The 27,443-nt window shown below is 48.1% G+C and overlaps 9 protein-coding genes across 9 annotated transcripts; 6 read left to right on the forward strand and 3 right to left on the reverse strand.

The window, feature by feature from the left end:
* Positions 1–387: 387 nt before the first annotated feature.
* BDV37DRAFT_239511 (phosphoinositide binding protein ATG18) lies at positions 388–2,897 on the reverse strand. Its single transcript, XM_032080974.1, has 5 exons — positions 2,401–2,897; positions 2,187–2,341; positions 1,876–2,035; positions 948–1,818; positions 388–895 (listed from the first exon to the last, which is right to left on the reverse strand). The coding sequence occupies exons 1-5, from the start codon at positions 2,450–2,452 to the stop codon at positions 847–849; spliced, it is 1,287 nt and encodes a 428-aa protein (XP_031945276.1). The 5' UTR covers positions 2,453–2,897; the 3' UTR covers positions 388–846.
* A 10-nt stretch (positions 2,898–2,907) lies between these two features.
* Positions 2,908–7,067, forward strand: BDV37DRAFT_239513 (tRNA methyltransferase PPM2). Its single transcript, XM_032080975.1, has 6 exons — positions 2,908–3,094; positions 3,176–3,393; positions 3,467–3,831; positions 3,900–5,596; positions 5,659–5,949; positions 6,013–7,067. Exons 1-6 carry the CDS (start codon positions 2,978–2,980, stop codon positions 6,463–6,465), a joined length of 3,141 nt encoding a protein of 1,046 aa, XP_031945277.1. The 5' UTR covers positions 2,908–2,977; the 3' UTR covers positions 6,466–7,067.
* Positions 7,068–8,965: 1,898 nt separating this feature from the next.
* pps1 (tyrosine/serine/threonine protein phosphatase PPS1) lies at positions 8,966–11,951 on the forward strand. The gene is made up of 6 exons (XM_032079917.1): positions 8,966–9,877; positions 9,937–10,023; positions 10,074–10,970; positions 11,043–11,163; positions 11,212–11,268; positions 11,355–11,951. Exons 1-6 carry the CDS (start codon positions 9,121–9,123, stop codon positions 11,476–11,478), a joined length of 2,043 nt encoding a protein of 680 aa, XP_031945278.1. The 5' UTR covers positions 8,966–9,120; the 3' UTR covers positions 11,479–11,951.
* Positions 11,952–12,198: 247 nt separating this feature from the next.
* BDV37DRAFT_279332 (mismatch repair ATPase MLH1) lies at positions 12,199–14,575 on the reverse strand (the record flags this gene model as incomplete). The annotated part of the gene is made up of 4 exons (XM_032086311.1): positions 12,199–13,869; positions 13,923–14,189; positions 14,244–14,423; positions 14,480–14,575. The coding sequence occupies 4 exons, from the start codon at positions 14,573–14,575 to the stop codon at positions 12,199–12,201; spliced, it is 2,214 nt and encodes a 737-aa protein (XP_031945279.1).
* A 327-nt stretch (positions 14,576–14,902) lies between these two features.
* Positions 14,903–17,222, forward strand: BDV37DRAFT_239522 (uncharacterized protein). Its single transcript, XM_032080976.1, has 3 exons — positions 14,903–15,657; positions 15,718–15,969; positions 16,041–17,222. Exons 1-3 carry the CDS (start codon positions 15,042–15,044, stop codon positions 16,859–16,861), a joined length of 1,689 nt encoding a protein of 562 aa, XP_031945280.1. The 5' UTR covers positions 14,903–15,041; the 3' UTR covers positions 16,862–17,222.
* A 185-nt stretch (positions 17,223–17,407) lies between these two features.
* Positions 17,408–20,811, forward strand: BDV37DRAFT_239525 (proteasome regulatory particle base subunit RPN1). Its single transcript, XM_032080977.1, has 5 exons — positions 17,408–17,738; positions 17,826–17,890; positions 17,959–18,123; positions 18,183–20,492; positions 20,551–20,811. The coding sequence occupies exons 1-5, from the start codon at positions 17,591–17,593 to the stop codon at positions 20,584–20,586; spliced, it is 2,724 nt and encodes a 907-aa protein (XP_031945281.1). The 5' UTR covers positions 17,408–17,590; the 3' UTR covers positions 20,587–20,811.
* A 259-nt stretch (positions 20,812–21,070) lies between these two features.
* Positions 21,071–22,595, forward strand: BDV37DRAFT_239526 (protein kinase RIO2). Its single transcript, XM_032080978.1, has 3 exons — positions 21,071–21,166; positions 21,245–21,389; positions 21,461–22,595. Exons 1-3 carry the CDS (start codon positions 21,104–21,106, stop codon positions 22,471–22,473), a joined length of 1,221 nt encoding a protein of 406 aa, XP_031945282.1. The 5' UTR covers positions 21,071–21,103; the 3' UTR covers positions 22,474–22,595.
* Positions 22,596–22,680: 85 nt separating this feature from the next.
* On the forward strand, positions 22,681–23,824 carry BDV37DRAFT_205800 (mitochondrial 54S ribosomal protein uL23m). The gene is made up of 3 exons (XM_032079918.1): positions 22,681–22,976; positions 23,071–23,361; positions 23,470–23,824. The coding sequence occupies exons 1-3, from the start codon at positions 22,888–22,890 to the stop codon at positions 23,690–23,692; spliced, it is 603 nt and encodes a 200-aa protein (XP_031945283.1). The 5' UTR covers positions 22,681–22,887; the 3' UTR covers positions 23,693–23,824.
* A 331-nt stretch (positions 23,825–24,155) lies between these two features.
* BDV37DRAFT_279337 (putative LON domain serine protease) lies at positions 24,156–27,068 on the reverse strand (the record flags this gene model as incomplete). Its single annotated transcript, XM_032086312.1, has 3 exons — positions 24,156–24,243; positions 24,293–26,528; positions 26,597–27,068. 3 exons carry the CDS (start codon positions 27,066–27,068, stop codon positions 24,156–24,158), a joined length of 2,796 nt encoding a protein of 931 aa, XP_031945284.1.
* Positions 27,069–27,443: the final 375 nt, after the last annotated feature.

Raw genomic sequence — 27,443 nt, forward strand, 5'->3', positions numbered from 1 at the left:
TGTAAAAGTATAGCAATGGGTGTATTTCTTGTTTTTTATACGCAATTACTTTGCGGTTGCATGTTATGTCTGGGTATATATATCGTTGGTGTTCAATGGAGGTGTGCTCTGGTAGCAGACACACAATTTCCCCACAGATAGGCTGATAGCTCTGCAGAATTGCGAGCCCAGAGACTCTGTCTTCTTGTCTCTATTGTATAGTTGAGTTCGGGGTATTTTGTTAATTATTACAGGTATCGCCAATTTTTTGATGATATTTTCCACTTTCCACTACCTGTGTCATGTGACTTGCATCTACAAGACGGTATGCAGGAAGAGAAGAAAAATAGTTACGTAGGCCTCCTTAAATATCTTGATTACTTGGTGGACTTGCGCCCTCGTATCCGGCGAAGAAGTGCTGATATCATAGATTCTTAATACATCTTTGCATCAAAGGAAAACCGCTATGCATTCTGAAATGCGCACATAGTACAACTTGCGAAGTCCTTGTAGAACTTACACAAGGCCCATCCTCTACCGAAACAGAACAATGTTAATGTATGAATCTTCGTCTTCATATTAGGATATATTGAGAATGTGGGGTGAATGGAGTGTGGCACCAAAGATAGTCCATGAGATGGCTGGGAATAACAGAAAGCAAGTGGAAACAGCCAACGCTAGAAATACATTGGATGCTTCAGAATGGGAAAGATGAGACGATGTGTAACTAGATGGATGATTTATTAAAGAAAGTAGATAAAAGTCAAACCCGCTGTTGTCAACAATGGTTACAAGGCACAACGCGAGAAGGATGAGAAGGAATCGTAACGAAGGTAAGCTCTTAGTGAGTAATACGGGGAAAGAGGGTCAATAATCCGTCACGGAGTATCCTAACCTATCATTTGCGTCCAGTACGCTGGCAGTCAAATTAGCACTGTTAATGGGGCTGAGCAGCAAGGAGGACGTACGAGTATTGTTTGGTTAGGGTTCCTTCTCCACCTTTCGAAAGATCAATGCTAAAAACGTAGAAGTTGCCATCGCTGGTCACCACCATCACTTGGGGCGTGTTGTTGCTCATTGCTACAACGCTTCGCAAGGGACCGGTGTTGCCATTACCCCCGGGGCCGGGATTCGACTTCGGAAGTTTAATCCAGGCAAAGTCTCGCGCAGGTTCCCACATCTCACTAACACCCTTTGGAAGGTAACCGCCCACCTTGGCGGCAAACGAGCTTCCAACAGTTTGTGAGGTTCGCCGAATCATGCCCATCAGAGTGCCATTATGTTTCCTGGAAGGGAATTCGGAGGAGTCTTTGTCACCACCGGTTTCATCCTCATCTGGAGAGTTACTCAGAGAGCTCTGACTCATGGTTCTTTGGGGAGCCGAAGGCGACGGTAAAGAATTTTCCGAGGATTGGCCCTGACTCAACTTGAACAGGTGTATGGTTTCGGTGGAGGATGAGACGCAAAGGAGAGTAGAGGTCGTGTTGAACGACATGCTGTAGATCCTGGAAGGTATCGAGCCTCGCCTGAATTGATATAACTTGTGACCGTCAGGCACGGAGAAGACCCGAATAATAGTCCCTTTATCAGAAGCGGTAGCTATCAGAGTGCCATCACTGTTGAGCGTTATGCATGCTAGTGGAGATCGATGGGCTTCTATGACATTAATTGCTTCTAGCTTTAGTGTATCGAATATCAGTACTTCGCCGCTTGTAGGTGAAATATGTGTGTTCCCGGGAGGCGCATGGGACGGAGGAGTAAAGGACGTAGGCGGAGCCTTATGTGGAAGAGGGTATGCGAGATAGCAATTATCAGAGGAGGGAGACAGAGCACAGATTGCTGTGAGATGTTAGAACCAGGGCTAAATCAAAGATACTAAAGCATATGAACCCCTACCACTAGGATTTGGAGATGTCTCGATAGTATATAGAAGCTTCATGGTCTGGATATCATAGAGATAGATCTGGTCTTCTAAAACGATGACGAGCCGTTTCCGGTTCAGTTTAACCGCCAGGACAGTGGTGGGAAACGTCAACTCGCATATTGTGGATTGGCGCTATAAGGACGGAAAATGTTAGAATAGATTCTTAAGGTCATTAGAGACACAGGTAGTGAAACTCAGTAGAGGCTGGGTGGTTCGAATGGCTTGATTCTTCATACGGGAGGCGATACGGCCCTGGATTTGCATGCGCAAGGGTTCTACGAACCTTTGTATTAGTGATTTGCAAGCGACGTGGTGAGAGAATCAACGCGACCAAAGATGTTGAAAATAGCATCTCGATTATAGCAATGTTCCCTTCCTTGGTCTCATAGCTCTTGGCGAAAGGGTCTGTTGTGAATATGCGAAACCCCTTGGCAGTCGCTGCAAGCCGTTAAGAAACATCCTGGGAAAGAACGAAACGACTCAAGGGAAGTGCTTACCCACAGCCAAGTAGCTGTAGTCCTGGTTGAAGGTCACGAAGTTCATTGCCATCTTGTCTGGAGGCGATCGAGTGGAGCGATGACGTCCAATCCAGTCCTCTTCTCTAAAGTGTACTGTAGGGTTGGAAAAGCGACAAAACAGTATATATATCTTCCGGAGATTAAATAGATAGAGCGGCAAGACCGCGCTTCCTTTATTGAATCAATAAAACTTATTGTTCTTTGAGCGGAGGGGCACAACCGATCCCATCACAGGGCAGCTTCACGTCACTGACGATCGTCGCCGGACATCTCTCGTTCTCAAACGGCGTTCGCAACAAATCTCCACGGTGAGTTATTCCATACAAGGCAAGTATGCACGGATGCGATCGCCGCTGGGCGAAGAAGACGTTGGAAAACAAACAGGTAAGTGGAGTCCGGGGGATCGCTGAACAACAGTTCGTTCTGCCGCGGTCTGAATGCGTCAGGCGTCAGGCGCGGCAAGCGAGCCATTCATCGGACGCTCGGGCCACATCTTGTTCTTCGGCGGGTAAAAAATATTGAAAGGCGGGCACTATTTAACCCACAGAACAAATCCATGCAACTTCCCTCTCCACAGTCCAGAGAAGGTCATTGCACCATGGGACCTACAAAGAAGCCAGCCATGGCTGGAGTTAACTCTAAGGCTGAGAGGGAAGCCGACTTGGTTATGGGGGTGAGTTTATATGAATTGCTGCGGCGCTGCGCACATCCCCACCAGTTGTTCGTTTAGTCTATCTGCGCCTAACTATACTAGACAAATAACAGCAGTATTGTCTCCAAACGGAGTGTCGAAATGCTCTACTACCCCAAGCCTCATTTCTTTCGCTACTTCGTCAAGAAACCCCAAAGACGATCGCCTTTGATCAACCGCGAATATTGGCTGCGCATGCACGCGGTGGCGGAAACAGTGCGCAAGTTTATGAGAGAACCATCAGACAAACCTAAATTTGTCTTGAATCTGGGATGTGGATTGTGAGTCGTAGAAAAGTCCCCGGGAAGTCGGGCGATCAAAAAGGGGACCGTATACTAAGTTAGATTGTCGTAGTGATTCCCTCCCATACATGCTTCTCAGTGTCGATAACGACCTGTGTAGAGACACGACCTTTGTGGATATCGACTACGCAAAGCTCATGGTCAATAAGAAGACGGCCATTCGCCAAACCAACGAGATAACACAACTACTTGAGGATGTAGAATTCCTACCTGACGAAAGTGCCCTGCAGATTCGCAGCAAGCACTATGTAGCCATCGGGTGCGACCTGAAGAACCTCACCAAGTTGGACGACGTGCTTAGAGCAGAAGTCCTGCCTTCTGAATGTGCAGTTCTTTTCCTGGCCGAAGTCTCTCTGACGTACATGGACGTCAAATCCGCCAATGCGGTTGTCAGCTGGGCTTCAAGGCTAAACAATGGTCAGAATAACCCATGTGCATGCTTGCCTGAACATACCGACGAATAAATGCTAACTTGTTAAGTGAAGATGCTCAGTTCTGTATACTGGAACAATTCTGCCCTGATGGCCCCGACCATCCTTTCACTTCGACAATGATGAAACATTATAAAAAGCTCGGAGCACCTCTATACTCGATCCACGAATATCCCTCCCTGAACGAACAGGAACAGCGCTTCAAAGACGCTGGCTGGAAACACGCACATGCTCGAAGCCTCTGGGACCTTTGGTCGGACGATGAATTCGTGGACAGCTCGTTGAGAGCGTCACTTGATGCCATTGAACCTTTTGACGAGTGGGAAGAGTTTGCGCTTTTTGAGTCTCATTATTTCCTTCTGCACGCGTCCACTAGGCCTCAGGTCTCGGATAATGCCACAGAAACAGTAACCAGGCTTGATCCGCAGACGGATAAATCTGGTCATTTCAGATTACTCGCCAAATGCCCCCCTGGAAGCGGTCAAAGACGGTTCGGAGCTGTTCTTCCCGATAGTGATAAGGCTGTGGGACATCACTCTGGACTCGGTCGTCAGACTCGTTCATCATCCACGGAACTGTACACCAGGGCGGAGGATATCACCAAAACTCATGAGTTCCCTCCCGGAGACATCCCTGCACGGATGTGCCATACAGTGACTGGTTTAAGCAACCAAGATTGCCTTTTAGTTGGCGGCAGAGCTTCACCAGCGTCCGGGTTCAAGGATTGTTGGGTCAGGCAAGGGAACCAGTGGCGCTCGACTCAGAGCCTTCCGATCCCCCGATTCAGACATAATGCCGTCAAAGTTACTCTTGATTCTGAATATGTTCTCATATATGGAGGTAAGACTAGCGATGGCACAACATTAAACACTTGGTTGGCGTGGAGCAGCAAGCAACAAGGCTGGCAACAAGTTGAGACCAACGAAACCAATACCAAGGCTCGATTTGGGGCTTGTTTGGGGAACATCGACGACACTTCAGGCGTACTCTTTGGAGGAATTGGGGCCGAGGGAAATATTTTGGGGGATTTCTTCACCTGGAAGTTGCACCAGCGGAGCGACGGGTCTTTATTCATGGAGCTGACCGACCACACCGAGGACTTGCAGAGAACCTCATCCTTATTCAATCAAATCCATCGATTTGGAGCGACTGTCAATCAAACAGCGTGGGGACTAGTCATTGTTGGTGGTATTGTTCCTCGAGAAATCATTACACATGACAAGGAAATTATGCTTCTTGATCCGACAGAGTTAACTAGATGCATTGCCAATGGGTGGCCCTCAAACCACACCGTCATCTCGGCGCTAGGGCTCGGAAAAAGACTTGACGGCCCGAGGCCCTTACTGGTAGGCCATGTTTCCTGTGCCATTGATCCTAAAGAGGTGTTGATATTGGGCGGTGGAGCTGTTTGTTTCCCATTTGGAACATACTGGAACGAGGGCACATGGCTTCTGCAGGACGTGAATTCGACTTCTGAGAATGGCTGGACCTTGGTTCCAGAGCCAGTGAAACCAGACAAGTCGCTGTCAGAAAAAGCGACACCCAAGCCACTAGCGCAACCTCAGAACGAACCCTACAGTGCGGCGGAAGTGATTACACCAATCCCTCGCGTATGTGTCCAGAATTCCGCACAGTTTCAAGAAATTTTAGCTGAGGGCAGGCCGGTTATCATCGAAGGATCGGATATTGGCCCCTGCACAGAGCTCTGGACCAAAGAATATTTGATACGTGCCGTTGGTGGTGACCACAAGGTAGGCCGGATAATCTAAATAGTGCTCTGTTGATTTCGAAGACTAAACAAACATGAAACCAGATCATTGTGCACGAGGCACAGTCGGAACATATGAGTTTCCAGACCAAGAATTTCTCATATACAACCAAAACATTCGGCACTTTCATGGACGAGGTGTATGCAGGCGATCGTCAGTATCTTCGAAGCATCTCTGCTGAACAGCCGACTAAACTACCTGCCAACCTGGCTGCGGATTTTCCAAGTCTAAGCCATGATTTTTACCTGCCAGAGTCGCTCTCCGTAGTAACTGATAACACTCACAGCTCGCCACTCAGGATATCAGGACCGGTCACTTTATGGCTTCATTACGACGTAAGTGTGAAGTGAGTTACATGACGTGGATGAACAGGAGCACTGATCCTTATCTCCGCACAGGTGATGGCGAATGTCTTGTGTCAAATCCGTGGCGAGAAGAAACTCATTCTCTTCCCACCGAGTGATGTCCAATACCTTCACGTGCCTCCTGGGGCCTCAAGCTCTACCATCAGTATATTCCAAAGCAACGGATCGGTCGCCTCAATTCCCCATACGTCGCCACAAGAAGCAGTCTTGAAGCGTGGCGATATCCTATTCATCCCTCCATTGTGGCTGCACACGGCATCTCCCACGGGTGATGTCAGTGTTGCTGTCAATGTCTTCTTTCGTAATTTGTCCAAAGGGTATGCAGCTGGTCGGGATGTTTACGGGAACCGTGACCTACAAGCCTACGAGAAGGCGAGAAATGATATCCAGAAGATGGCCAAGTCCTTCGATGGGCTTCCAAGTGATATGGCCCGCTTCTATCTGCTGAGGCTCGCCCAAGAATTAAAAGACAAGGCAGAAAAATAAGTCACTTACCGTGTCAATCAGACACTGACAAGAAGTTGGATAAGATTTGAGATTTTGCCCTTAATGCCCAATCGCCCAGTAAACAAGGACTCATATATGTGCTACGCCAAGTAGCGTGGACCTCTGTTTTTGAATGCCCGGGCTCCACAGTTCGGGGCTAATGCATTACTTCAACAATCAAGGAAGGCCGAGAAAGCTGGTCTCTACCCAGTTGAACCAGCTCATGCGACGACCACTCTGGCAATGCGAGAAGGTCGCTGCGAACCTCATGTAAAGTGACCTCGATTTTCTACCCAGTAGTTCCAAGAGTATTACGTCTGGAGAAATGTAGGGAAGCGACTGAGGGTGCGGGTTCAATCATAGAAAAGGTACTAAGTTTGATAGACCGATTTGTGCATGTGTACGAAACACGTCTGGACAGTTGTTGTCTGTGAGTCATGCCAATGCTTTGGGAGTAGGAAACGCGCATTGTATTAGTGCCATGTCACAAACATGCATTACCCTTCTTCATATAGGATGAGAAACCTGAGGCTGCATGCCGACCCTAACGAACGCCTGCTATTGTATTATTTACCTATCGGGTGATGGTATGCGGCGCTGTTCCTAACCAGTGGGAAGGTGGAAGCTGCCGATAGCAGAGTTTCGGGCACGTTGCGCAACGTCAGCATTTATTTGCTCGTTGAAAGGGAAATGGTCGCGTGCCCAATCAGAGAGTTACGACCCGTTAGTGTTATAATCCTTGGGCTTTTTGGCGATGAACCAGTGACACATTTCCTTGTCCCGTGCTGCAGGTGAGAAAGACGCAGGTCCCACGCCGAGGTTCAAAACCGTCCGCCTTATTGTTTGGAGGCAAAGGTATTAGAATTAAGATGAATGGATACCTTTAAAAAGTCAAAAACCAGATTGATAAACTATTCTGCCACCAATCGGTACCTTTGATCCACCCCAAATCGGTAATAGTAGTGTGGGATAGAAACGGGGATTATCAGATCTCAGCGTCATTCAAAGCATTTCCGACTCATGTGTTACTCGTTGAATAATCCGAGAGGGTGGGAAAGACGCATGACACAGCAGCACCATGGATCCATGCTTGATAGACATGGGTAGGAAATGGGAGGGAGACCATGCGGATGTCCAAAGCCAATAATCAAGACCAAGATCGAACCACTTCGTTTTAGTGGCTCTGGGGAGGTCCGAGGAACGATCCCATTCGCTGGGATGGACAATCTTGCTCCTTTCCTTGTGTCGCCTTCAGATGGTCCAGAGCGTTGAAAGGGCCCGTCCTCCTAGTCTTATTGGACCTTACCCTTGAAGTGTTGGCGTCAAGACTTCGGGAGGTTCTCTTCGAGGTGGTGTGGGGGGATGAAAAAGACTGATTATTATTATTATTATTATTATTGATTATTATTAAGGAGAATGGATTGTACGCCGTGCCGGATGTAATAATCAGCCTGTGCGGGCACCCTTTCTTTTTTAGTTCGTGCCTTAGGGAGGAGGCCTGATATAGATTTGCAGATTGAAATGGAACTGAACGGATCATGGATGGAAGGGTCATTGGCTGCAAACGGTAATACGGTTGTTATATGAATCCGATGTGGGGAATAGATGCCCGAAAAACAAGGAAGGCGACAACATTCATGATGAGGTAAACTACGTTCATTTTTAACGAAAAAAAACTCTTAGGAGAGATTTTAAATGATAGATGGGTGTTTTTTTTCCTTCTTTTTCTATGATTGACAAAATAGTGAAAGAGAGAGGAATCATTCATCTACTTGAGGGGGGTAAATCCCGAGAAATAATCAAGAAAAAAGAAAAAAAAAAAAAAAAAAAAAAAAAAAAAAAAAAAAAAAAAAAAAAAAAAAAAATAAAAGATAGAGAGAAAAGATACCAAACAAACACACCCCATGCTCAGGCTCTCAAGAAACGGGGCCCTAGTGTGGAAAGAGTTAGCCGTGAGTTACTAGGCTTTACCCCTCCCCACACCCCGTACTTAGTTTCTGCTTGGTGCTTGCTCCTGTGCGACAAAGGTGAAAATAATCCCAATCCGCCCGTCGACTATACTTAACCCGGGCTTTCATTTCCTATCCTTCTCTCTTCTTTCTTCTCCTCATCCATCTTTTTTTCTATATTCGCTTTGCTCTTCTTCAATTCTTTTCTCCCGTGGTGTTTGTTATTAGAACCTATTGCAGACATTCTTCGGTACATATCATAGTTCCCTTATCGCTTGTGGAGCAATCCCTTATTACTGTGGGTATTATCCGGTCTCCTACGTAATATCCTCCCCTCCTTGTTGGGTGCGAACCAATACAACTGTCGATCCGATCACTTCAAGTCATGCTGCTCAATTCCCGTCATCCACTGACTTTCTTTTTACGCTCTTTCTTCAGGCCTGCGGAATCTTTTTGAAGCGTGCGATGTATGTTAGATTCCATTTCCGACTGTTGAGCCTCATAAAACACAAGATACTAAGCAAAACAACCTCACAGACAGTTCTCACGCATGTGGATACAATTGCACCTCGACCGATTTTGTAAAGGATGTGTCGTTGATCGATCGTCGCTCGGACTATCTGTATACACTCAACCTTAGCACTGGGCTTATATACGTGTTTCCCTGCACTCGACATACATTTGACACGAACCTTGTTCAAGCATCATGGCAACAGTCGTGGTACAGCAACAGCAACAGACACTGCGGCACGCAACCCCCCCACCCACGGGGATTTCGCCAGCACTGAGTCTGAACAGAAACCCTTCGCCGATTCCAAACAAACATCTGCCTATCTGTCCTGCGGGTCCTACCCCAGTCATATCTCAAAATGCATCCCTGTTTCACAAGGAGGAAGTTACAGACCAGACATCTTCCCTTCTATATCCACCAGATAAGTATAAACAGCTGTCGAGCTCGCCTGCGGTGTATTCGATAGATGCAGTTGGTTTAGAATCAGCCCTGGACCATTGGGCTTCCCAGCCGCTCCCAGACCCTAGCAAAGTCTTCCCCTGGCTACACGGACTCCATCCCGAAAACCATTTACAGTTGGGGTTTTTCACAAACCGGAAACGCTCTCTTCGTCGGATCCCCAGAGTTTGGCGAGGCATTACTATTATCAAAGTTGGCGGGGATCTAATTAGCGGGAGGCTGAAAGGAGCGATATCTCTCGATGAGGTCATTGCCCCATCAAGTACAGAATTCCTTGCGGTTGATCCTCGGGAAGGGTTCTCTGTGCGCAACTTTCAGATTCAGACTGCGAAATTAGCTCCGCTGTCCGACATTGTCATCTATGGAGAGGATGGCGTTACCCGAAAACAGCTACTAGACGTGGCAGGAAGAGTCGCAGCTGCACAACATCGTTGGAGAGCCAAGAATGATCCGGAACAGGTTTTACCGGTCTACAATACATTTATCCTCTCATGTAAGTGAAGACTTGTCGTTCACATACATTTGAGTCGGGCGGGAGCTAATCGTCAACAGCTACTTTTTCCGAAGTCGAACAACGTGCCCCGAGCATCGTTGCCATTAACGCCCGCGGACAACTCACTGGCCAAACTATGGATTTCTGTACGTATTTAACCCACCTTTTGACAGACCCAAGCCTAATAGAGGATCAGTTCAATGGGAACGTTGGGAAATGTGTGACATGTCCCGGGCTTCTGAGATTTCAACCAATGTTTGGCAAGGGCCAACTCCGGATTATTTATTACGTCCTGGGACTTGCGAGTCTACAACTGGGGAGTATTTTGATCTTTTAATCGAGGCCAGCGACTTTGCGAGCCTCCCAGGTCCTCGATTCCTGGCGAAACTGAATAAGCAGCTTGATGATGGCCCCCAGCGGCTGGAGTTCCCTTCGTCTGGGTCTATTCTTCCGCCATCAGGTGATGATAGGGAGGTGGATGATCTCGTGAATACCGTGCGGTGGCTCTATTACTTAGCAAACCCAGACGAACCAGAAAACCGGCCGGATGCCGACGGGGACATTGCCATGGATCATATTGCCAAGAAGCCTCGCAAGATACTTATCCACTGCCCAGATGGTTATACAGAAAGTTCACTGCTGGTCATTGCCTACGTGATGTTTGCCGAGGGCGTGACAGCGCCCGACGCGTGGCTTAAACTTCACTGCGACCAAAAGCGGAACTTCTTTGCCTACCCGTCTGATGTCACGTTTCTAAGCGCAGTACAGGCGAGGTTATTGCACGAAAGCCCTGCGACACCAGTAGGCAGCCTCACCGGGATCGCTGATCCTCACTGGTTCAAGTATTTCGATGGTTCGCTCCCCAGTCGGATTCTGCCATATATGTATCTTGGCAATCTATCACACGCAAATAACCCAGAGATGCTGTGGGCTCTTGGCATCAGGCGTATCCTGAGTGTTGGCGAGTCGGTTACCTGGACCAATTCCGACGTAGCCAAGTTCGGCGCAGAAAATATTATGCACGTTACCCAGGTTCAAGACAATGGCATAGACCCATTAACTCAGGAACTTGAGCGTTGCTTGGATTTCATTCGTGAGTACCAGTTATCTGTCCCATGAGGCTATCGCCCACAATAGAACATTAACTAACATGATGGCACTGTAGGCAAAGGCAAAAAGGATGGAATGGCTACGTTAGTCCATTGTCGAGTAGGGGTTTCGCGATCAGCGACCATCTGCATAGCCGAAGTTATGGCATCATTAGGCCTTTCGTTCCCAAGAGCATAGTAAGTAATTCTTCAAGACGCATTGGAAGACTTAGTTGACAGGAGTAGTTGTTTTGTTCGCGCACGACGGCTTAATGTTATCATCCAGCCACATCTGCGTTTTGTGTAAGGCCCTCCTCAAGTTCCCAATTCGTGCAGCTTACCTTCTTGCCCATCACCTTTCCAATGCGTCAGCTAACGAAATTACTTAGCTATGAACTCCTGAAATGGGAAGAACTGCAACTGCAGAGGCAGAACAAGGCTCCAAAGAGAGCACTTGAATGGCCCACAGTGGCTCGTGAAATTGCGCTGATGAACAAACCATACTCGAGATAGGCAAACCTAAAGCGAAATCTTGTTCTTCGAGTGCGAACGATAATTTTCGTCTCATAGCATTACGGTACATTTAGCCGTGATGCAGTGTTTTAACACCACTTGTCATGATACAGAAGTAATCTGGTTTTTGATAACGATTGATATGTGTGGCATGAAAGATAAACGAAGGAAACGGCTGGACGAATTATGGAATATCTGGGTTAATTTTCTTTTTGGGCGTTTAAAGGATGCGATCTACTCGAATGATGATGTTACGTCTTGCAATGCATGCTACGATGCTTGTCATGTATATAATCATGCCTTCCTGGTCGGCGTTTGCCGTATAATAATATCCTTCGGCTGAATTGGCTATGTGTATACTGTGCTTACCCGAGGCAGGTGACTATCCAGATCACCCTTGATATCATTTCATTGCGTTACGATCCATCTTCGACCAGCCGTTCTCACTTCGGAGTTTCCTTGGCGTCTTTAATGGAACGATATACTGCCATTTCCTCTTTATTTCATTTTTTTTTTCTCTAAAAGCGTTGGGAGTATGACCTGCTTAGCTAAATGTGGACATACAATTTGGTATAGTATGAGGGCATCTGACGAGGATAGTTTTCGCCCATGTACTTGCGAGTCTTCTTGCACAATCAAATACTCTACGTGGTTATGCTATGGATGTGATCACAGACTAAATAGATAGTAGTAGATGAGGGCTCATAAGTCTTCACGAAATCAACACCGTTCAAAGACGCGATATAGACCCTTCAAATCAGCTACCTCAACAACTCCACGAAGGAGTCGGTTCGTGGCAACTAGGCGAGACCGAAGCGCCGGGAAGACCACATATTCCAGCATCCGAGCTATCTGTAACCGACGATTCCTAATGAGTTCATCTTCCGTATCCACATCCGGGGATTCCTTATTTTCGTCATTTTTTGCTGGTGACGGAGGGGGCGGCAATTGCTCTGGCGTATAGAACGCCGCAAGCTCCCGCAGGAATGTGCGGAAGCAGTCTTCCTCACTTGTCCAGTCGACATAGGGACCAAGCCGAAGGAGGAACCGGGGTAGTTTTCCCAGACACGGGAGATAGCCTTTGAGTAAGAGCGGGAGGGAGAGGAGTTCACCTGCTGCAGAGATTTCGAGCGAGAAATACTCATTGAGCATCTCGCGCCTGTCTATGAGCGATCTGGCGACTAGGTCTGGTGCGTTGTCGAAGATGTCATTTTTCTCGTTTTCTTCGCTTGAATTTGCTTTTCGGCTGCTGGAGGCTTCTCGTTCGGCATCAGCTGCAATCTGGAGGAGATCGATGAGCTTAGGTGCTGGGTCTAGTCTTATGACGCCGAAGTTGCCGAAGTCTGTCAGTCCAATCTGGTAGAAGAATTCGTTGCAGAACATCCCGTAGTCGACGAGGTAGAGTTTCACTCCTGACTGGATAGCTGTTATGCGTCGTCGCTCATCGACGATGCCTACGTACGTGTGGGAAGCGATTGTTTCCGTCAGGGTGTTGTGCATTGCGTTGCGGACGCTTGCACGTAGGTTCTTCACGGACGTGAGGGCGATGCGAAGTGGCTCACGATCAGTAGTTTCGTATTGCAGTCCTTGGTCTAGAACGCTAGAGGCTGGTTCCGCTTCTGTAGTATTGAGAACTGCGGGCGGCAGCATGGAGGTGATCTTGCGCACTTTGGAGTCTGTGCGGACCAGATTATGTTCGTATGGCTTCTTCGTTGTTGCTGGCGTTTTAGGAGTACGGTCTTCAGCGTCTGTTGACTCGGAGTCGTGAGGCGCCGGTTCCATCGTTCTAACACCAGGAAGAAGAGTCTGCGTCAAGAACGTTCGGCTTGAGTCAACCTGGGTAAGTTTTGACTTGATTTCCTGGCATATACACTCGATGATCTCATCTTCATTTAAGAAATTGACTTCGCGCTTTGTTGGATGGACATTCACGTCCACGCGGTGCGGTTCAATTTCCAGGTCGATATAGGCAAATGGGTGTCCGCCTTTGGGCAAGAAACTAGAGTAGGTTTGCTCGATTGCTCGTTTTACTGCCGTGGACTCCACAGAGCGGTGGTTGATGAATAGAAGGATAACGGTGCGTTTGACATGGTAATTCGCGTTTGTGACATAGCCAGAAGAGCGAAATCCTAGTTTTTGGTCCTCTGCCTTGAATTCAACAAGTTCGTTGGCCACTGCGCTTCCATGGATTTGACGTATTCTGTCGATGGTGTTGGCAGCTACCGGCGTTGAAATGCTTACGCCAGAGTCGCCGTGTTTGCGACAGGAGAAGGCCACACCAGAGCAATGTACGGCGTAACGGCCAACAACATCCAGTATCTTGGCATACTCTTCACTCGCTGAACGGAATGCTCGCCGCCTCGTTGGAACATTGTAAAAAAGGTCCTCGACCTGACCAAATTGGTTAATATCGCACCAGTTATTAAAGTGGGGGTTCCACCCACAGTTATTTGAGTGCCACCTCGTCCAGCAGTGGCCTTGGGGGTAGCAGGCTGCCCAGGTTTTGGAGGAACAAGCTTTCCATCACTGTAATGTGCTCTCCAGGCACAACTTGAGCCAGCGGTTTTGGTGGTTACGGTGAGATGAGCTATATGGCTGATACTGGCTAATGCCTCGCCTCGAAAACCATACGTACCAATGGATGTTAAATCCTCGAACTGCTTTAACTTCGAGGTGGTGAACCTTTCACAAAGAATGGGCAGATCATCCCGCTTTGTTAAATTAGTGACTTCGTTTCATTACTAATGTTGGCGGATTTGACTCACGTCTATGCCGTGGCCATTGTCTGTGATCTGCAGCAGCTTCAGTCCACCATCCTTTACTAGAATTTCAAGGGATGTGGAGCCAGCATCAACTGCATTCTCGATTAATTCTTTCAGAGCGTGCATAGGGGCTACTATGATCTCTCCGGCGGCGATCTTATTCACAACATCTGGATCAAGTGCCTAATTACATAATTAGTTGGATATGTCGAGGCGTGGCTTAGGCTGTTGGAACTGACTCTGATTCTTTTAGGTTTTTTCGACGCTTCAACTTCTTCAGCTGCCCGTTTGGTACCACGAGGCTCCGGAGCATCCACGTCCATTTCAGGATCCATGGTTCTCGAATAGAGTTGTACTAATCGATAAGTTCTATTGTTGCCTATCAGCTCTGTTCTGCTCAAGTGGCTTATATAGCTGACGCCGCGTGGACCGGCGAGGTAAATAGGCGATTATGGCCTTGACGCGACGTGGGCTTGGTGATTAGAGATATTTCTGTGGACTTTATACCAATGTTTCCCATTCAATTCTGTCCGTTGTTTAAAATGTATTAATAAGTATTGAGCCGATCACGTTGGAAACAAAGCGGTGGAGTAAATCATGTGTCAGTTCTGGAGTTAAGAAGCCGTTTAATTTTATTTAATTTATTTTTGTCGCGGAATCCCGCAACCGAACTATGCGCAATCGCCCCTACTTTAATCTGAGGTCAATAACCCGCCTTTTCTTCTTCTGTACATCTCCATAGTCAAATGCCATACTTGAATCCAACAGCTCCCCCGGAGCTATCATATACATGCGCAAACTATGCTAACTACCAAGAGGCCGTTTCTGGCTGATGAAGAGTTGGGGAAGAAGGATGACGACCATCGGCCACGGAAGCCTTCGCATTTTTGGCGCTCGTCAAAACAATGGAAGCCACCACGACTGCGGCGAATCGTACTTGGAGTTGCTGCATTGTATATGCTCTATGTCTTCTTTAGAAATATGCCCACCGATCTTTCGCCTGCCCCGGAGCGGTTGAACCCTGCACTTGCAGAAATGCGACAGAAAGCTGGAATGTCATGGTCTCCTCCCACACCATCGTCCGCCATCCCTCAACGGGGCCCTCCTCCACGGGACGAGTTTGCGCCCGAAGGGAGTCTTTACTATGAGGGAAGCGTTCTCTTCCACTCGCTTGGTCAAACTTTGTATAGGTTTCGCAAATTCCCTGGTGCCCATGGATTGCCTGCCAGTCGTGCAGTTATCTTTGCTGGTGCAAGTCTGAAAAGCATCTCGGATCTTCTCCCTCTCGCCTGTAAAATGGCTTATCAAAGGGCCAATGAGGTTCATCTTGTGCTCATGGGGAGGGATGGCGTCTCGATTGAAGGAATCCAGCATGTAAATGGCATCGATGACAGCGACTGCCCTATCTATTGGCATGGTATGTTTAGACAATATTCTCGCAGGTGTCTGAAACAATGTGCTGAGACTTAGCTTGTAGATGGTCGGGTAGATTATGCGCAGTGGTCGACGGATGCTCGCATGGAGAGGGCTGTTGCAGCCGGGTTAGCTTACGTGCAAGCTTATCTATCTCCCCAAGCGGTGATCACACAAGGCGAATCTTTGGAAGAGGTGTTTTTCTTACAAGGTATTGAGAAGAAGGCCCGAGAGCTCAGCACCACCCATATCGTGCTTCCCACCGCGGCTAGGGATGTTATGTGGATGTCTTCCTTGGATAGTCAATCCCTTCAAGGTATTTATATAGATCGGAATCCACTATTTCTATGTACATGATGTCGAGACTAACCCATCACTGATCAACAGCGTGGAACGATGTGCGCGTTGAGATTCTGATTCAAGCTCCTACCGAATCCTCGGGGTCTTTTATCAGATTAATTCGATCCCTGAAAGATGCGGACTACCTTGGGTCAGTGCCCGGCCTGACTATTGAATTGCCCCATGATGTAGATCCGGAACTTCTCCAGTTTCTGAAGACGATGAAATGGCCTTCTAATGCCTCGAACAAGGTCACTCTCCGCCGACGTGTGCGACATGGCGTTTTGGATGCGGCCGAAGCTGCTTTGAGAACTGCGGAGGCTTTCTATCCCCAGGATCCAAACATGACCCATGTGCTTATGCTTTCCCCGCAAACAGAGTTATCGGTCTCTTTTTACCACTACCTAAAGCATACTGTGTTGAAATACAAATACTCGGCAAACGCGGAACAGACGGCATCTGACCTACTCGGAATATCATTAGAGCTTCCGTCCTCACTTCCTACTAAGGATGAATCATCCAACTCTCCAATTATTGATACCTATCGCCCCGCGAGCTTAGATGAAAGAGAGGCCATGCCTGTCTCCTTGGGACAGGTTCCGAACAGCAACGCCGCGTTATATTTCGGAGACAAATGGGTCGAGTTCCAGTCCTTTATTTCAGAGCGGCTTGCCAAGGAAGAGACTTCGTCTCATGAGAAGGTCATCTCGGAGAGATATCCGGCTGTTATGGAGTACTTACTGGAGTTCATGCGCGCAAGAGACTATTATTTACTCTATCCAGCTGCTAGCGGCACTCAGACTCTAGCGACTGTTCATAGTGACTTATTCCAAATCCCGGAAGAATATTCTGAAGAAGGCTGGACCTAGTCTACCAAGTCTGACAACGTTGACGACCGGTCCAACCGAACGCGAAACCGTCTCTCAAATACTTTTGTACACTTTCTTTATGAGTACTGGTAAGAGATACCCCTGCGGTATATCAAAGTTATTGCACGGTATTCTGTGTACCTTGAATGTAAAATCAATTAGAAGGCACGAAGTATTTGTGAGTGGCAAGGAGAGATGATGGATGATGTACATGATACTTACTATCTTCGACAGCTTTATGATGTCCATTGAGGTACCTTTAAGCAACCTATTCTTCTGGCCTTTTACTAGTTGGCGGCTCGAAACGCGAGTTGTTTCTGTTATATGTTTCTTTTTTGACCAGGTCCAGAAAAGGCGCTTCGTATTTAGTCATACTGACGAGCTTATGTCCAAACCATTCCTATATCGCATTATCTGTCTATAACTGAAGGTAAGCATGGTAGCAAATGTACTCCGTATGTATGTAAGAATTTCTTGGCGGGGACTGGTCTTACATAATCAGGCGGTAGCTCCACCGGCAGCGCAACGCAATGGCGATGAGCGACAGCTCTCTCTCTGCTTCCATCAACAAGCTCACCCTCCCGTCTCTGCCCCATCGCTCGTCGTGCAGAGGCTTGTTCTACTATAATTATCCGGTTTTCTCACACTTTCCACTTCCTTTCTTTGATTCATAACCCTTAAATTTCTCGATAGCACATAGATATACTTTGACGCCAGTTATCCGTCAGAATGGCGAAAGAAGGCGAGCGGTCAGCTTCCGCCGACAAGGGCAAAGGCAAGGTTGATGATGTGAAGGACCTGCCCGGGGCGAAGAAGGCCCCGACCGATGAAAAGCAACAAGCCGATGGAAAGAAGAAGGATGAAGAGCCCAAGGAAGGTATGCTGTGGTCTTGAGTCAAAGCCGCTTGTGTGCACCGGGCAATGCTCCGGCCCTATGCGGATGCTAACAGGACGAATCATCTAGAAGAGCTAAGTGAAGAGGATCAGCAACTGAAAAATGAGCTGGAGATGCTCGTAGAGAGATTAAAGGTATGGTTCTTCAACCTAGGCCTAAGATATGCTGAACGATGACGTTAACCTGCCCGCTTTGCATCTAGGAACCCGATACCGCCCTTTACGGTCCCGCCTTAGACGCCATTAAGAACTTTATTAAGACTTCAACCTCTTCGATGACAGCTGTTCCGAAGCCTCTTAAGTTCCTCAGACCACACTACGATGAGCTTACGGAGCTCTATGAGAAATGGTCTGCTGGCTCCGTTAAGGTTGGTATCTCTTTCTGGGTATGGTCGGTATGGGGACTAATCATACATTGATAATTTAGGACTCCTTGGCCGATATGCTTTCAGTGCTCGGAATGACTTACGGAGATGAGGAGAAACTTGAGACACTGAAGTACCGGCTGTTGACAAAGTCAGAGGACCTTGGTTCCTGGGGACACGAATACATTAGACATCTGGCATTGGAAATTGGCCAAGAATACCAGAACAGGTTAAATGCTGAGAAGGGTGTACAGGATTTGATCGATCTTGCGCTGTCTCTTGTCCCATACTTCTTGAGCCATAATGCCGAAGCTGATGCTGTTGACCTTCTGAGTGAGCTCGAAATCATCGAAGAGATCCCGCGCTTCTTGGACGAGAACACATACTCGAGAGTCTGCCTATATATGGTATCCATGGTCAATCTCCTCACATATCCCGAAGACCAGCAGTTTCTCCGAACGGCCCACGAAATCTATGTCCGCTACAAGGAATTTACCAAGGCAGTTGTCCTCGCGATCCGTTTGAACGACACCGAGCTGATTAAGAGTGATATCAATGCCACCTCGGATAGATCCCTGAAGAAACAGATGGCTTTCCTTGTTGCCAGACAACAAATATGGCTAGACATGCCTGATGAGGAGGAAGACCAGTCTTTCATGGATTGCCTTAACAATACCTTAATCCCCAGTCACTTCAAGTCTCTCGGAAAGGAGCTCAACATTCTCGACCCCAAGATGCCGGAAGATATTTACAAAACGCACCTGGAAAGCAGCCGTGGAGCTGGTTTGACTAACGTCGACTCTGCGCGCCACAATCTCGCCAGCGCCTTTGTCAACTCATTTGCCAATGCTGGATTTGGAAATGACAAGATGATGCTAGTTGAAGGTGACAAAGGCCCTTGGGTCTGGAAGACAAAGGACGATGGCATGTTGTCTACAACGGCTTCAATGGGTATGCTAATGCACAGGGATGTCGATGTTGGTCTTGATAAGATCGACAAGTTCACATATGCCACGGAAGATCAGATTAAGGCCGGTGCGCTGCTGTCTATTGGTATCCTAAACTCGGGTGTCCGGTTGGATTCCGATCCTGCTCTGGCGCTTCTGAGCGACCCCGAAAACCTGGAAGCTGAGAACGTGCCAATGAGAGTCGCATCTATTATGGGTCTTGGTTTGGCCTACGCTGGATCTAATAAGGAGGATCTCCTCGATGTTTTGCTTCCGATTGTCGAGGATGTGTCGCTTGATATGCAACTATCTGCTATGGCCGCCGTCTCCTTGGGTTTGATTTTCGTCGGTTCCTCGAATCATCAAGTTAGCGAGGCAATTGCCACGACCCTGATGGATGAGGAGCGCCAGAAGCAGCTCAAGAACAAGTGGACGCGTTTTATGGCGCTTGGTCTGGCCCTTCTTTACTTCGGCCGTCAAGAAGAGGTTGATGTCATTCTTGATATTCTCAAAGCTGTGGACCACCCTATGGCTAAACCCACATCTGTACTTGCCTCTGTCTGCGCGTGGGCTGGAACAGGTACAGTTCTCAAGCTGCAGGAACTCCTGCACATCTGTAATGATATCATTGAAGAGAGCGATGAAAACAAGGGCGACGAGCTTGTTCAGTCATACGCTGTGTTGGGTCTGTCGCTAATTGCTATGGGTGAGGAAGTCGGCCAAGACATGATTCTAAGACAGTTCGGCCATTTGATGCATTACGGCGCGAGCAACATCCGGAAGGCCGTTCCCCTTGCTATGGGTTTGATTACCCCTAGCAACCCACAAATGAAGGTGTATGACACCTTGTCGCGTTACAGCCACGACAATGACAACGACGTTGCCATCAACGCAATCTTCGCCATGGGTCTTTGCGGTGCTGGTACCAATAATGCTCGTTTGGCACAGCTACTCAGACAGTTGGCCAGCTACTACCACCGTGACCAGAACTCTCTGTTCATGGTCCGTATTGCCCAAGGTCTCCTGCACATGGGCAAGGGCACCATGACATTGAATCCTTTCCACACTGATCGCCAGGTCCTGTCACGTGTCTCGGCTGCCGGTCTGCTCACAGTCCTCGTATCTATGATCGATGCCAAACAATTCATTCTTGCAGAACACCACTACCTCCTCTATTTCCTTATCACCGCCATGTATCCTCGCTTCCTTGTTACACTCGACGAGGACTTACAACCCCTCACCGTGAATGTGCGAGTGGGACAGGCTGTGGATGTTGTTGGACAGGCTGGACGTCCCAAGACCATCACTGGCTGGCAAACACAAAGCACCCCAGTCCTTCTCGCATACGGTGAAAGAGCAGAGCTTGAAGATGAGCAGTATATCCCTCTCAGCAGCACACTCGAGGGGTTGGTCATTCTGCGCAAAGTAAGTCCTCCTTCTACTCCTGCATGGATAATAAGATAACTAACAGTCTTCGTTACAGAATCCCAACTGGGAGGGTGAGCAGAGTACTGCTTAAGAAGTGATATACTGTTTTTCTATAAGTTATGCGGGTTAATCCAGCGCAGGAAGACACTGCCAGCGCTCTGATATGATTTGGTCTAATGTATTCAGCACGAGTCGGAAAATGACATGCATTGTTTTCCATGATTAAGCCATGGTTTCTGTATCTGGTTAGATATCGGTGGAGGTAGAGTACGGGTCTTATACTGAGTATAATCAATAACCCAACTTTTACACTGAATCTGAGAATCGGCCCTGCGTAGAAACTAAATATGACTAGGATAGAACTAGATAAACGGTGGGTATAGCTATTCCCGCCTACTATTCCTGATTATAGATGGGCAAGTTGCGGTCCACTGCCCTCGAGGTCCCCAGAAAAGGTGAATATTGCTCCCGGAAAGGAAAGTAGGGCATAGGGCAAAGGGGTGTCACTTTTTCTCCATCCATGTCCGCGGCATCTCTCAGTTATGCAGTCTGCGGTTTAAGAAAGTCACTGGTTCTATTGTCCTAGGTGTCAGTGACTATAGAACATCATGAAGCTCGATGCAAAGGCAATTCGTTACCTCACCTCTGAGGATTTTCGTGTTCTCTCTGCGGTATGCCCCTCATCACCCCCGCGATTCCTTGCCGCTTTGGTAGCTTGTTGTCTGACAGCTAATAAAAGACGTTTCTAGGTTGAGACAGGAAGCAGAAATCATGAAGTTGTTCCGACGCCGTTAATCGCCAATATCTCAGGTCTTCGAGGTGGTAGTGGTGTAAATCGAGCTATTTCGAATTTGGCCAAAACCAATCTTATTGCGAAGGTGAAGAATGCCAAATGTACGTCGTGTATCGCGCTCTCTCTTTCGCCGTGTCTCTAAGCGAGTTGCTAATTGTCACTGTTCCTATAGACGACGGATATCGTCTCACCTACGGTGGCCTCGATTATCTCGCGCTTAACGCTCACCAAAAGCAAAAATGCGTCTACTCCGTCGGAAACCAAATCGGTGTCGGAAAGGAATCAGACATTATCGTGGTTGCGAACCACCAGGGAACACAGCGCATTCTCAAGATCCATCGTCTCGGTCGCATTTCTTTTCGAACAGTCAAAACTAACCGAGACTACCTACGACACCGGCAAACTGGCTCGTGGATGTATATGTCACGCTTGGCGGCGATGAAGGAATATGCGTTCATGAAGGCACTTGGAGAGAACGGGTTTTCCGTACCAGAGCCTATCGCGCAGAACAGACACACAATTGTCATGAGTCTTATTGACGCCTTCCCACTACGCCAGATCTCGACGGTTCCGAACCCAGCGCTCCTGTACTCAGAGCTCATGGACACGATCATGAGATTAGCTCGGTATGGGTTGATCCACGGTGACTTTAACGAATTCAATATCCTCATCAAAGAAGAGGAAGACCCGAATGCGAAGGGCAAAGCCCCAGCAGACGCAGAGAACGACGAGAACATCCGGCTGGTTCCGGTCATCATTGATTTCCCGCAGATGGTATCGATCGACCATGCGAATGCAGAAATGTACTTCGATCGTGATGTGAATTGTATTAAGCGTTACTTCCAGCGGAAGTTCCGTTATGTGAGCGATGAGCCAGGCCCGTTCTTCGCTGACGCTAAGAAACAGCTTCTTGAGAACCCTGGAAAGCGGTTGGACGTTGACGTTGAAGCATCAGGGTTCTCAAGGAAGATGGCTCGTGAACTGGAGGCATACATGAAGGAAGTCGGCGCCAATGAAGAAGAAGAGCGAGGAAGCGATGATGAGGATCATTCGGGGTCTGAGGACGAAGCTGAGGAAGACGTGAACGCAGAAGATGAGGAGAGCGGTGCCAAAAAGTCGAAGGAGTCTGAATCTGATGCAATCACCGAGAGTTCTCAACGACTGGGCGAATTGCACGTTTCGTAGACATGAAGGGCAGCAAAAAGTTTAATGAGTAGATTTAGATGATAGTAATGACCATTATGAGCGTTTAAAGATTAAATTGCTCGAATGCGTTTCGGCAGCATTCAAATTTCAACTTGTGCATAACTAGATATATTTTCTCCTTGCCTCTTTTTTGTTTTGTTATTTTGGCATTATTACTTATTTATCTGGCCCTCTGACTAGTCCTTCTCTTGTTACAGAATTGAAACGGCTTTAAATCCGTTGGCCAAAACTACTACTACGGCAAGCGACGCGGCCACACGCGCAACTTTGCGAAAGTTCCGCCGAGCCTAAAGCCCGAACGATATCAAGTTCTCCTCGACGAAAACCGACCCAAAGCCCCAACAGCACCAACCCACTCAATACCACCCATTGGGCGCACAAATAAACGGCAAAATGGTCCGCAGATTCTCCAAGTTTCCCAAGAAGCCCGCAGACTGGGTGCCCCCGTCGGCGCCGCTGTCCATGCGGAAACAGGTCTTCCTGTAAGTTGCAGCAAGCACACGCAGATACCGCTTCAAACCGAAGAGAAAAAACCCGCAATGAGAAACAATGCGTTCTAATCCTGATTGCACCCAGTCCCGACTTCACAATCGCTCTCATCCGCACACCGTTTCTGCCTCCGCGATACGCTTCCTTCTACGTCCCGCTGAACTTCAACAAATTGGATATGCGCGACTACCTGAAACGTCTGTATGGGGTTGATGTGCTCTCCGTGAGGAGTTACGTCGAGCAGCAGAAGGTTACTCGGCTTCGTCCTTTGGGTAAATTTGGGTACGGGAAGTTGAGGAGACCTATGTCGAAGAAGAAGATGACGGTTGAGATGAAGACTCCGTTTGTTTGGCCTGAGGCACCGGCTGATATGGCTCCGTATGTTTTCTTTCCCGCTCCCCTCGATTGTTTTCGATTTTGCTTGGGTTTTCTTTTACATACTGGAGTGGGGGATGTGGGCTAACGAGGTGGTTGTGTCAATTACAGATGGGAGTACGAGCAGTTCCACAAGGCGGCCAAATATCAGAACGATATCCAAGATAAGCAACGGCCGGACGCGGGTATGAAGGCGAACACGGATGAGCGTGATGCTTACGCCGAGGAAGCGAAGAAGCTGCTGGACGGCTCGAAACCCTGGAGACCTACTTGGCAGGCTTTGGGACTTAGCTATGATCGGACGGGACTTGGCAAGAGCTCGACTAGCTCATGAGTGGTTTCTGTTTCGTGATTGTTTCTTTCTTCCTTGTGTTTCTTTCTTGTTAGGCCTGGAAGGCCGGGTATAGAAAAGCGGCTTTACTCTTCACGCTTTGGTGATCTGGTCTGTGTTTGGGGGACCTTTTCCTTTTTCTATCATGTGGTGACTATTGCAATACTCTGTATTATATGCTGTCTCAATATATTCAAAGTAACTGTTATAGTATGTTCTACTGGTGTAGTAATGAAAGAGGGAAGAGAAAAAGGAATATTATACTGAATGAAAAGAATTGCAGCGACAGAAGCAGAAAAATTATTGACATGGTGCACACGACAGGCTATGCTGTACGTAGCAGACGCCAGGTTATATAAACGAGACAACACGCTATGCAAACATCACATGAGTAGAGATACGCTAAAAGAAGCTAAACGCAAAATGCAAACAAGCATACAAATGGACGGTCTCCTCAGCTAAAGAACTATAGTCGGCTCTCGACAAAGTTCTCATGATGCTGACCAGGCCAGTGTGCATCGGGCCATACTTGTCGGATGGCTTCCCAGATATGGCTGGAAAATTGTCAGTACGCAGCAAGAACGGAGTATAGATGAATCTTACCTGACATAGATGATCTCGAGACCATCGCTGACCTCTTGAGGAACGTCCTTGACATCCTTGCGGTTCTGATAAGGCAAGAGAACGGTCTTGACACCAGCACGGAGTGCCCCAATGAGCTTCTCCTTGATACCCCCAACAGGCATCACTCTTCCACGGAGAGATACCTCTCCAGTCATTGCAAGCTTGGGGGGTACAGCCTTGTTCGAGAACAGTGAGATCAGTCCAATAGTATGTGCAAGTCCAGCGGAGGGGCCGTCCTTGGGAATGGCTCCGGAAGGACAATGAACGTGCAAACTGCGGCTCTTCATGATATCTTCGCTGGGATCCGGAGTCAGCCCCAGCTCGTAAGAATGAGCTTTGACCCATGTCAAGGCCACCTCAACACTCTCTTTCAAGACGTCACCCAGCTTGCCGGTAAGTTGTACGCGACCATTTCCTGGCATGTCTGCAACTTCGATGAACAGAATACTACCCTGTCCTCCTGTAGAGTAAGCGACAAGACCGGTAACAACTCCCGGACGCCCATGCTTCTCAGCGATCTCTTCTTCGAATCGCTCGATACCAAGTATCTCCTCCAGGTCATCCATTGTAACAATGGGATTGTAAGTTTCCGGATGACCTGCATCTCCCGCATCGGCATACTGGACTGCTTTATAACGGCAAATTGAGCCGAGCTCGCGCTCTAGGTTACGGACGCCAGACTCTCGGGTGTATGAAGTAATTGTTTTGTCAATAACCTCATCAGAAAGGATGACTTGACCTTCTGAGAGCCCATTGGTTTCAATCTGCTTTGGAATCAGGTGCCTCTTTGCAATATGCCGTTTCTCGACGGTAGTGTAACCAGACAACGAGATCGTCTCCATACGATCAAGCAAAGGTGGAGGAATAGTATCAAGCGAGTTAGCAGTAGCAATGAAAAGAACCTTGCTCAAGTCGATTGGGATATTGATGTAGTGGTCTGTGAATGTATGGTTCTGTTCGGGGTCTAAAACCTCGAGCATAGCCGCAGAAGGATCTCCCTGAAAATTGGCGCCGCCGACCTTATCAATCTCGTCGAGCAAGAAGACCGGGTTCGCAACGCCAACTTTCTTGAGGCCATTGACAATTAGACCTGGCATTGCGGCAACATATGTCCTGCGGTGACCCCGAATCTCCGCCTCGTCTCTAACGCCACCGAGAGAAATACGGTGAAATTTACGTCCAAGAGAAGTGGCCACAGACCTCGCTAGACTAGTCTTACCAGTTCCGGGAGGCCCAGCAAGCAGCAGAATCGGAGACTTGTCAGTCATGCGCTTCGACTTCAGAAGATGGAGCTTAGATTCGACAGCAACACGATCTGCCTCAGACAGGCCTGGGAGGTCCTTCTCAATATCGCCTGCATCGGAAGAACTATCAAGGTCCTTAGAGAGGGCGGCAATTTGATGTTCGACGTTCTGGTTCGTGGACTGCTTCAGTCTAAGAACGGCCAAATACTCAAGAAGCCGCTTCTTAATCTTTTCGAGACCGTAGTGGTCGTCATCAAGTTGTTGCCTGGCTCTTTTCAAAGTGTCGGGACCGAGTTGGTCTTCAGTGACCTTGGTCCATGGGATTTCCAAGATGTTCTCGAGATACGTCCGGCAAACACCGTATTCGGCATTGGCCGGGTTCATCTTCCGAAGGCGACGCAACTCCTTATCGGCCACCTTTCGAGCCTCGGGGCTAAGCTGGGCCTCTTGTAGCTTTTGTTGAAGCTCATCAACCTCGTTTGCCTCTTTGTCGTCGCCGTCGTTATTTCTTCCGCCTGCGACGCCTGGGGGTGTCAGCCCAGTAAGACCAGCCATAGCCCGTCTCGCAAGAAGCTCGCGATCACGAGGATCGATCTGGTTGACGTCAAATGAAGGGAAGCTATTCGTGGTGATGGTGGTGACTTTAACATTGCTCTTGATACTTTGAACTTGTCTATTAAGCATTTCAACCACTCTTTCAAGTCTGGATTTATGGTCCAGCGAAGCTAAGACCCGCAGCTTGTCTTCGATTCCAGATTCAGCAATATCAGCCATAAAATCAGCTAACCTCCCGGCCTGTGTCAAATCTGTTTTCGAAATGAACAGCTCGAACTTGCGGGCAATGAGTGGCGATAAACGTGTTGAAGAAGAAGGTAACAGCGAGGAAAGTCGTAATAGGGTCAGTAGCTCCCGGGAGAGTCGCCTCAACTGCTGGAATAGCTCAACGGTTTCCGGATCATTAGACACATAGTCTGTCCAAAAAGAAAGGAACCCATCAGTTTCGGTGGCACTACATGTCAAAAACGGTTTGTAGACTAACCTTTCTCGTCATGTAAAATGGCTTCTGCTTCAAAATAAGGCCTTTCCTTCAGGATGCGTTTTACTGTGAATCGCTGGATTCCCTGAACCACAAGGGACGCCTCTGAGTAGGCACGGCGTTGGACGCCAATAACTTTGCCGATTGTGCCATAACGGAAGAGATCTTCCTTCCTTGCCTGGCCTGCATCAATGGCATCAAACTCTTCTCTCCTACTTTCATCCAAAGTTCCGTTGTCAATCAAATGTTGACCATCCTTACTTAAGAACGGCGAGTTAAGGGGAACGCAACCGAACGTGATCACGTTCCCCTCTCGCTTTACGGCCGATGATCGATCAACCAGGGACGAAAGAAGATTGGAAAGATCAGGTCGATTAGCGACAGGGATCCGTAGGGTAACTCCGGGGAGGAGAACAGAGCCTTTAGGGAGTGGTACGAGAGCAAGCTTGGTAGTTCTTCCGTTGTTGGAGCCCATCGCGATCTGTTCGATCGGAAAGACACTTCACACGTCTGGGAAGAAAAGTAAGAATAGCAAGGAAAGAAAAGAACTAGAGCAACTTTAATGTATGAGGGACCGGATAGTGGTAGGAAAGGAAGGGAGATGAAAGGAGCGGTCTCCTAAGGAAGTACAAGAAGGTTGTCGGTTATAAGGTAGTGGAGGCGACGGTTCCAGAACCCCATCGATGAAGTCCGTGACTCTGGGGAGATGATCGCCAGTGATAAGCCGTCTCCCGATGCCGAGGTTCGTGTGGCTACAAATCCGTCTGTCACAAATCCGGGGAAAAAGGGTGAAGGAAGGCTGATGCCTGTGTTTCAGCGATAGGTAAATCTTCCCCAGGTAAAGAAATCA

This window comes from Aspergillus pseudonomiae (assembly GCF_009193645.1).
Source record: "Aspergillus pseudonomiae strain CBS 119388 unplaced genomic scaffold BDV37scaffold_8, whole genome shotgun sequence".
NCBI lineage: Eukaryota > Fungi > Ascomycota > Eurotiomycetes > Eurotiales > Aspergillaceae > Aspergillus > Aspergillus pseudonomiae.

Excerpts from the sequence above, each read along its gene's own strand:
- BDV37DRAFT_239513 (XM_032080975.1), top strand. The coding sequence starts at position 2,978 with ATGCAACTTCCCTCTCCACAGTCCAGAGAAGGTCATTGCACCATGGGA. Across the intron at positions 3,394-3,466 it reads TTGAATCTGGGATGTGGATT|TGATTCCCTCCCATACATGC; the intron begins GTGAGTCGTAGA and ends AGATTGTCGTAG. Across the intron at positions 5,597-5,658 it reads CCGTTGGTGGTGACCACAAG|ATCATTGTGCACGAGGCACA; the intron begins GTAGGCCGGATA and ends ACATGAAACCAG.
- BDV37DRAFT_239522 (XM_032080976.1), top strand. The coding sequence starts at position 15,042 with ATGCTAACTACCAAGAGGCCGTTTCTGGCTGATGAAGAGTTGGGGAAG. Across the intron at positions 15,658-15,717 it reads CTGCCCTATCTATTGGCATG|ATGGTCGGGTAGATTATGCG; the intron begins GTATGTTTAGAC and ends CTTAGCTTGTAG. Across the intron at positions 15,970-16,040 it reads GGATAGTCAATCCCTTCAAG|CGTGGAACGATGTGCGCGTT; the intron begins GTATTTATATAG and ends ACTGATCAACAG.
- BDV37DRAFT_239511 (XM_032080974.1), bottom strand. The coding sequence starts at position 2,452 with ATGGCAATGAACTTCGTGACCTTCAACCAGGACTACAGCTACTTGGCT. Across the intron at positions 1,819-1,875 it reads GACATCTCCAAATCCTAGTG|CAATCTGTGCTCTGTCTCCC; the intron begins GTAGGGGTTCAT and ends AACATCTCACAG. Across the intron at positions 896-947 it reads ACCCTAACCAAACAATACTC|CGTACTGGACGCAAATGATA; the intron begins GTACGTCCTCCT and ends TTTGACTGCCAG.
- BDV37DRAFT_239525 (XM_032080977.1), top strand. The coding sequence starts at position 17,591 with ATGGCGAAAGAAGGCGAGCGGTCAGCTTCCGCCGACAAGGGCAAAGGC. Across the intron at positions 18,124-18,182 it reads GGTCTGCTGGCTCCGTTAAG|GACTCCTTGGCCGATATGCT; the intron begins GTTGGTATCTCT and ends TTGATAATTTAG. Across the intron at positions 20,493-20,550 it reads GGTTGGTCATTCTGCGCAAA|AATCCCAACTGGGAGGGTGA; the intron begins GTAAGTCCTCCT and ends TCTTCGTTACAG.
- pps1 (XM_032079917.1), top strand. The coding sequence starts at position 9,121 with ATGGCAACAGTCGTGGTACAGCAACAGCAACAGACACTGCGGCACGCA. Across the intron at positions 10,971-11,042 it reads GCGTTGCTTGGATTTCATTC|GCAAAGGCAAAAAGGATGGA; the intron begins GTGAGTACCAGT and ends ATGGCACTGTAG. Across the intron at positions 11,164-11,211 it reads CTTTCGTTCCCAAGAGCATA|TTGTTTTGTTCGCGCACGAC; the intron begins GTAAGTAATTCT and ends TGACAGGAGTAG.
- BDV37DRAFT_205800 (XM_032079918.1), top strand. The coding sequence starts at position 22,888 with ATGGTCCGCAGATTCTCCAAGTTTCCCAAGAAGCCCGCAGACTGGGTG. Across the intron at positions 22,977-23,070 it reads ATGCGGAAACAGGTCTTCCT|TCCCGACTTCACAATCGCTC; the intron begins GTAAGTTGCAGC and ends GATTGCACCCAG. Across the intron at positions 23,362-23,469 it reads GCACCGGCTGATATGGCTCC|ATGGGAGTACGAGCAGTTCC; the intron begins GTATGTTTTCTT and ends TGTCAATTACAG.
- BDV37DRAFT_239526 (XM_032080978.1), top strand. The coding sequence starts at position 21,104 with ATGAAGCTCGATGCAAAGGCAATTCGTTACCTCACCTCTGAGGATTTT. Across the intron at positions 21,167-21,244 it reads ATTTTCGTGTTCTCTCTGCG|GTTGAGACAGGAAGCAGAAA; the intron begins GTATGCCCCTCA and ends AGACGTTTCTAG. Across the intron at positions 21,390-21,460 it reads GAAGGTGAAGAATGCCAAAT|ACGACGGATATCGTCTCACC; the intron begins GTACGTCGTGTA and ends CTGTTCCTATAG.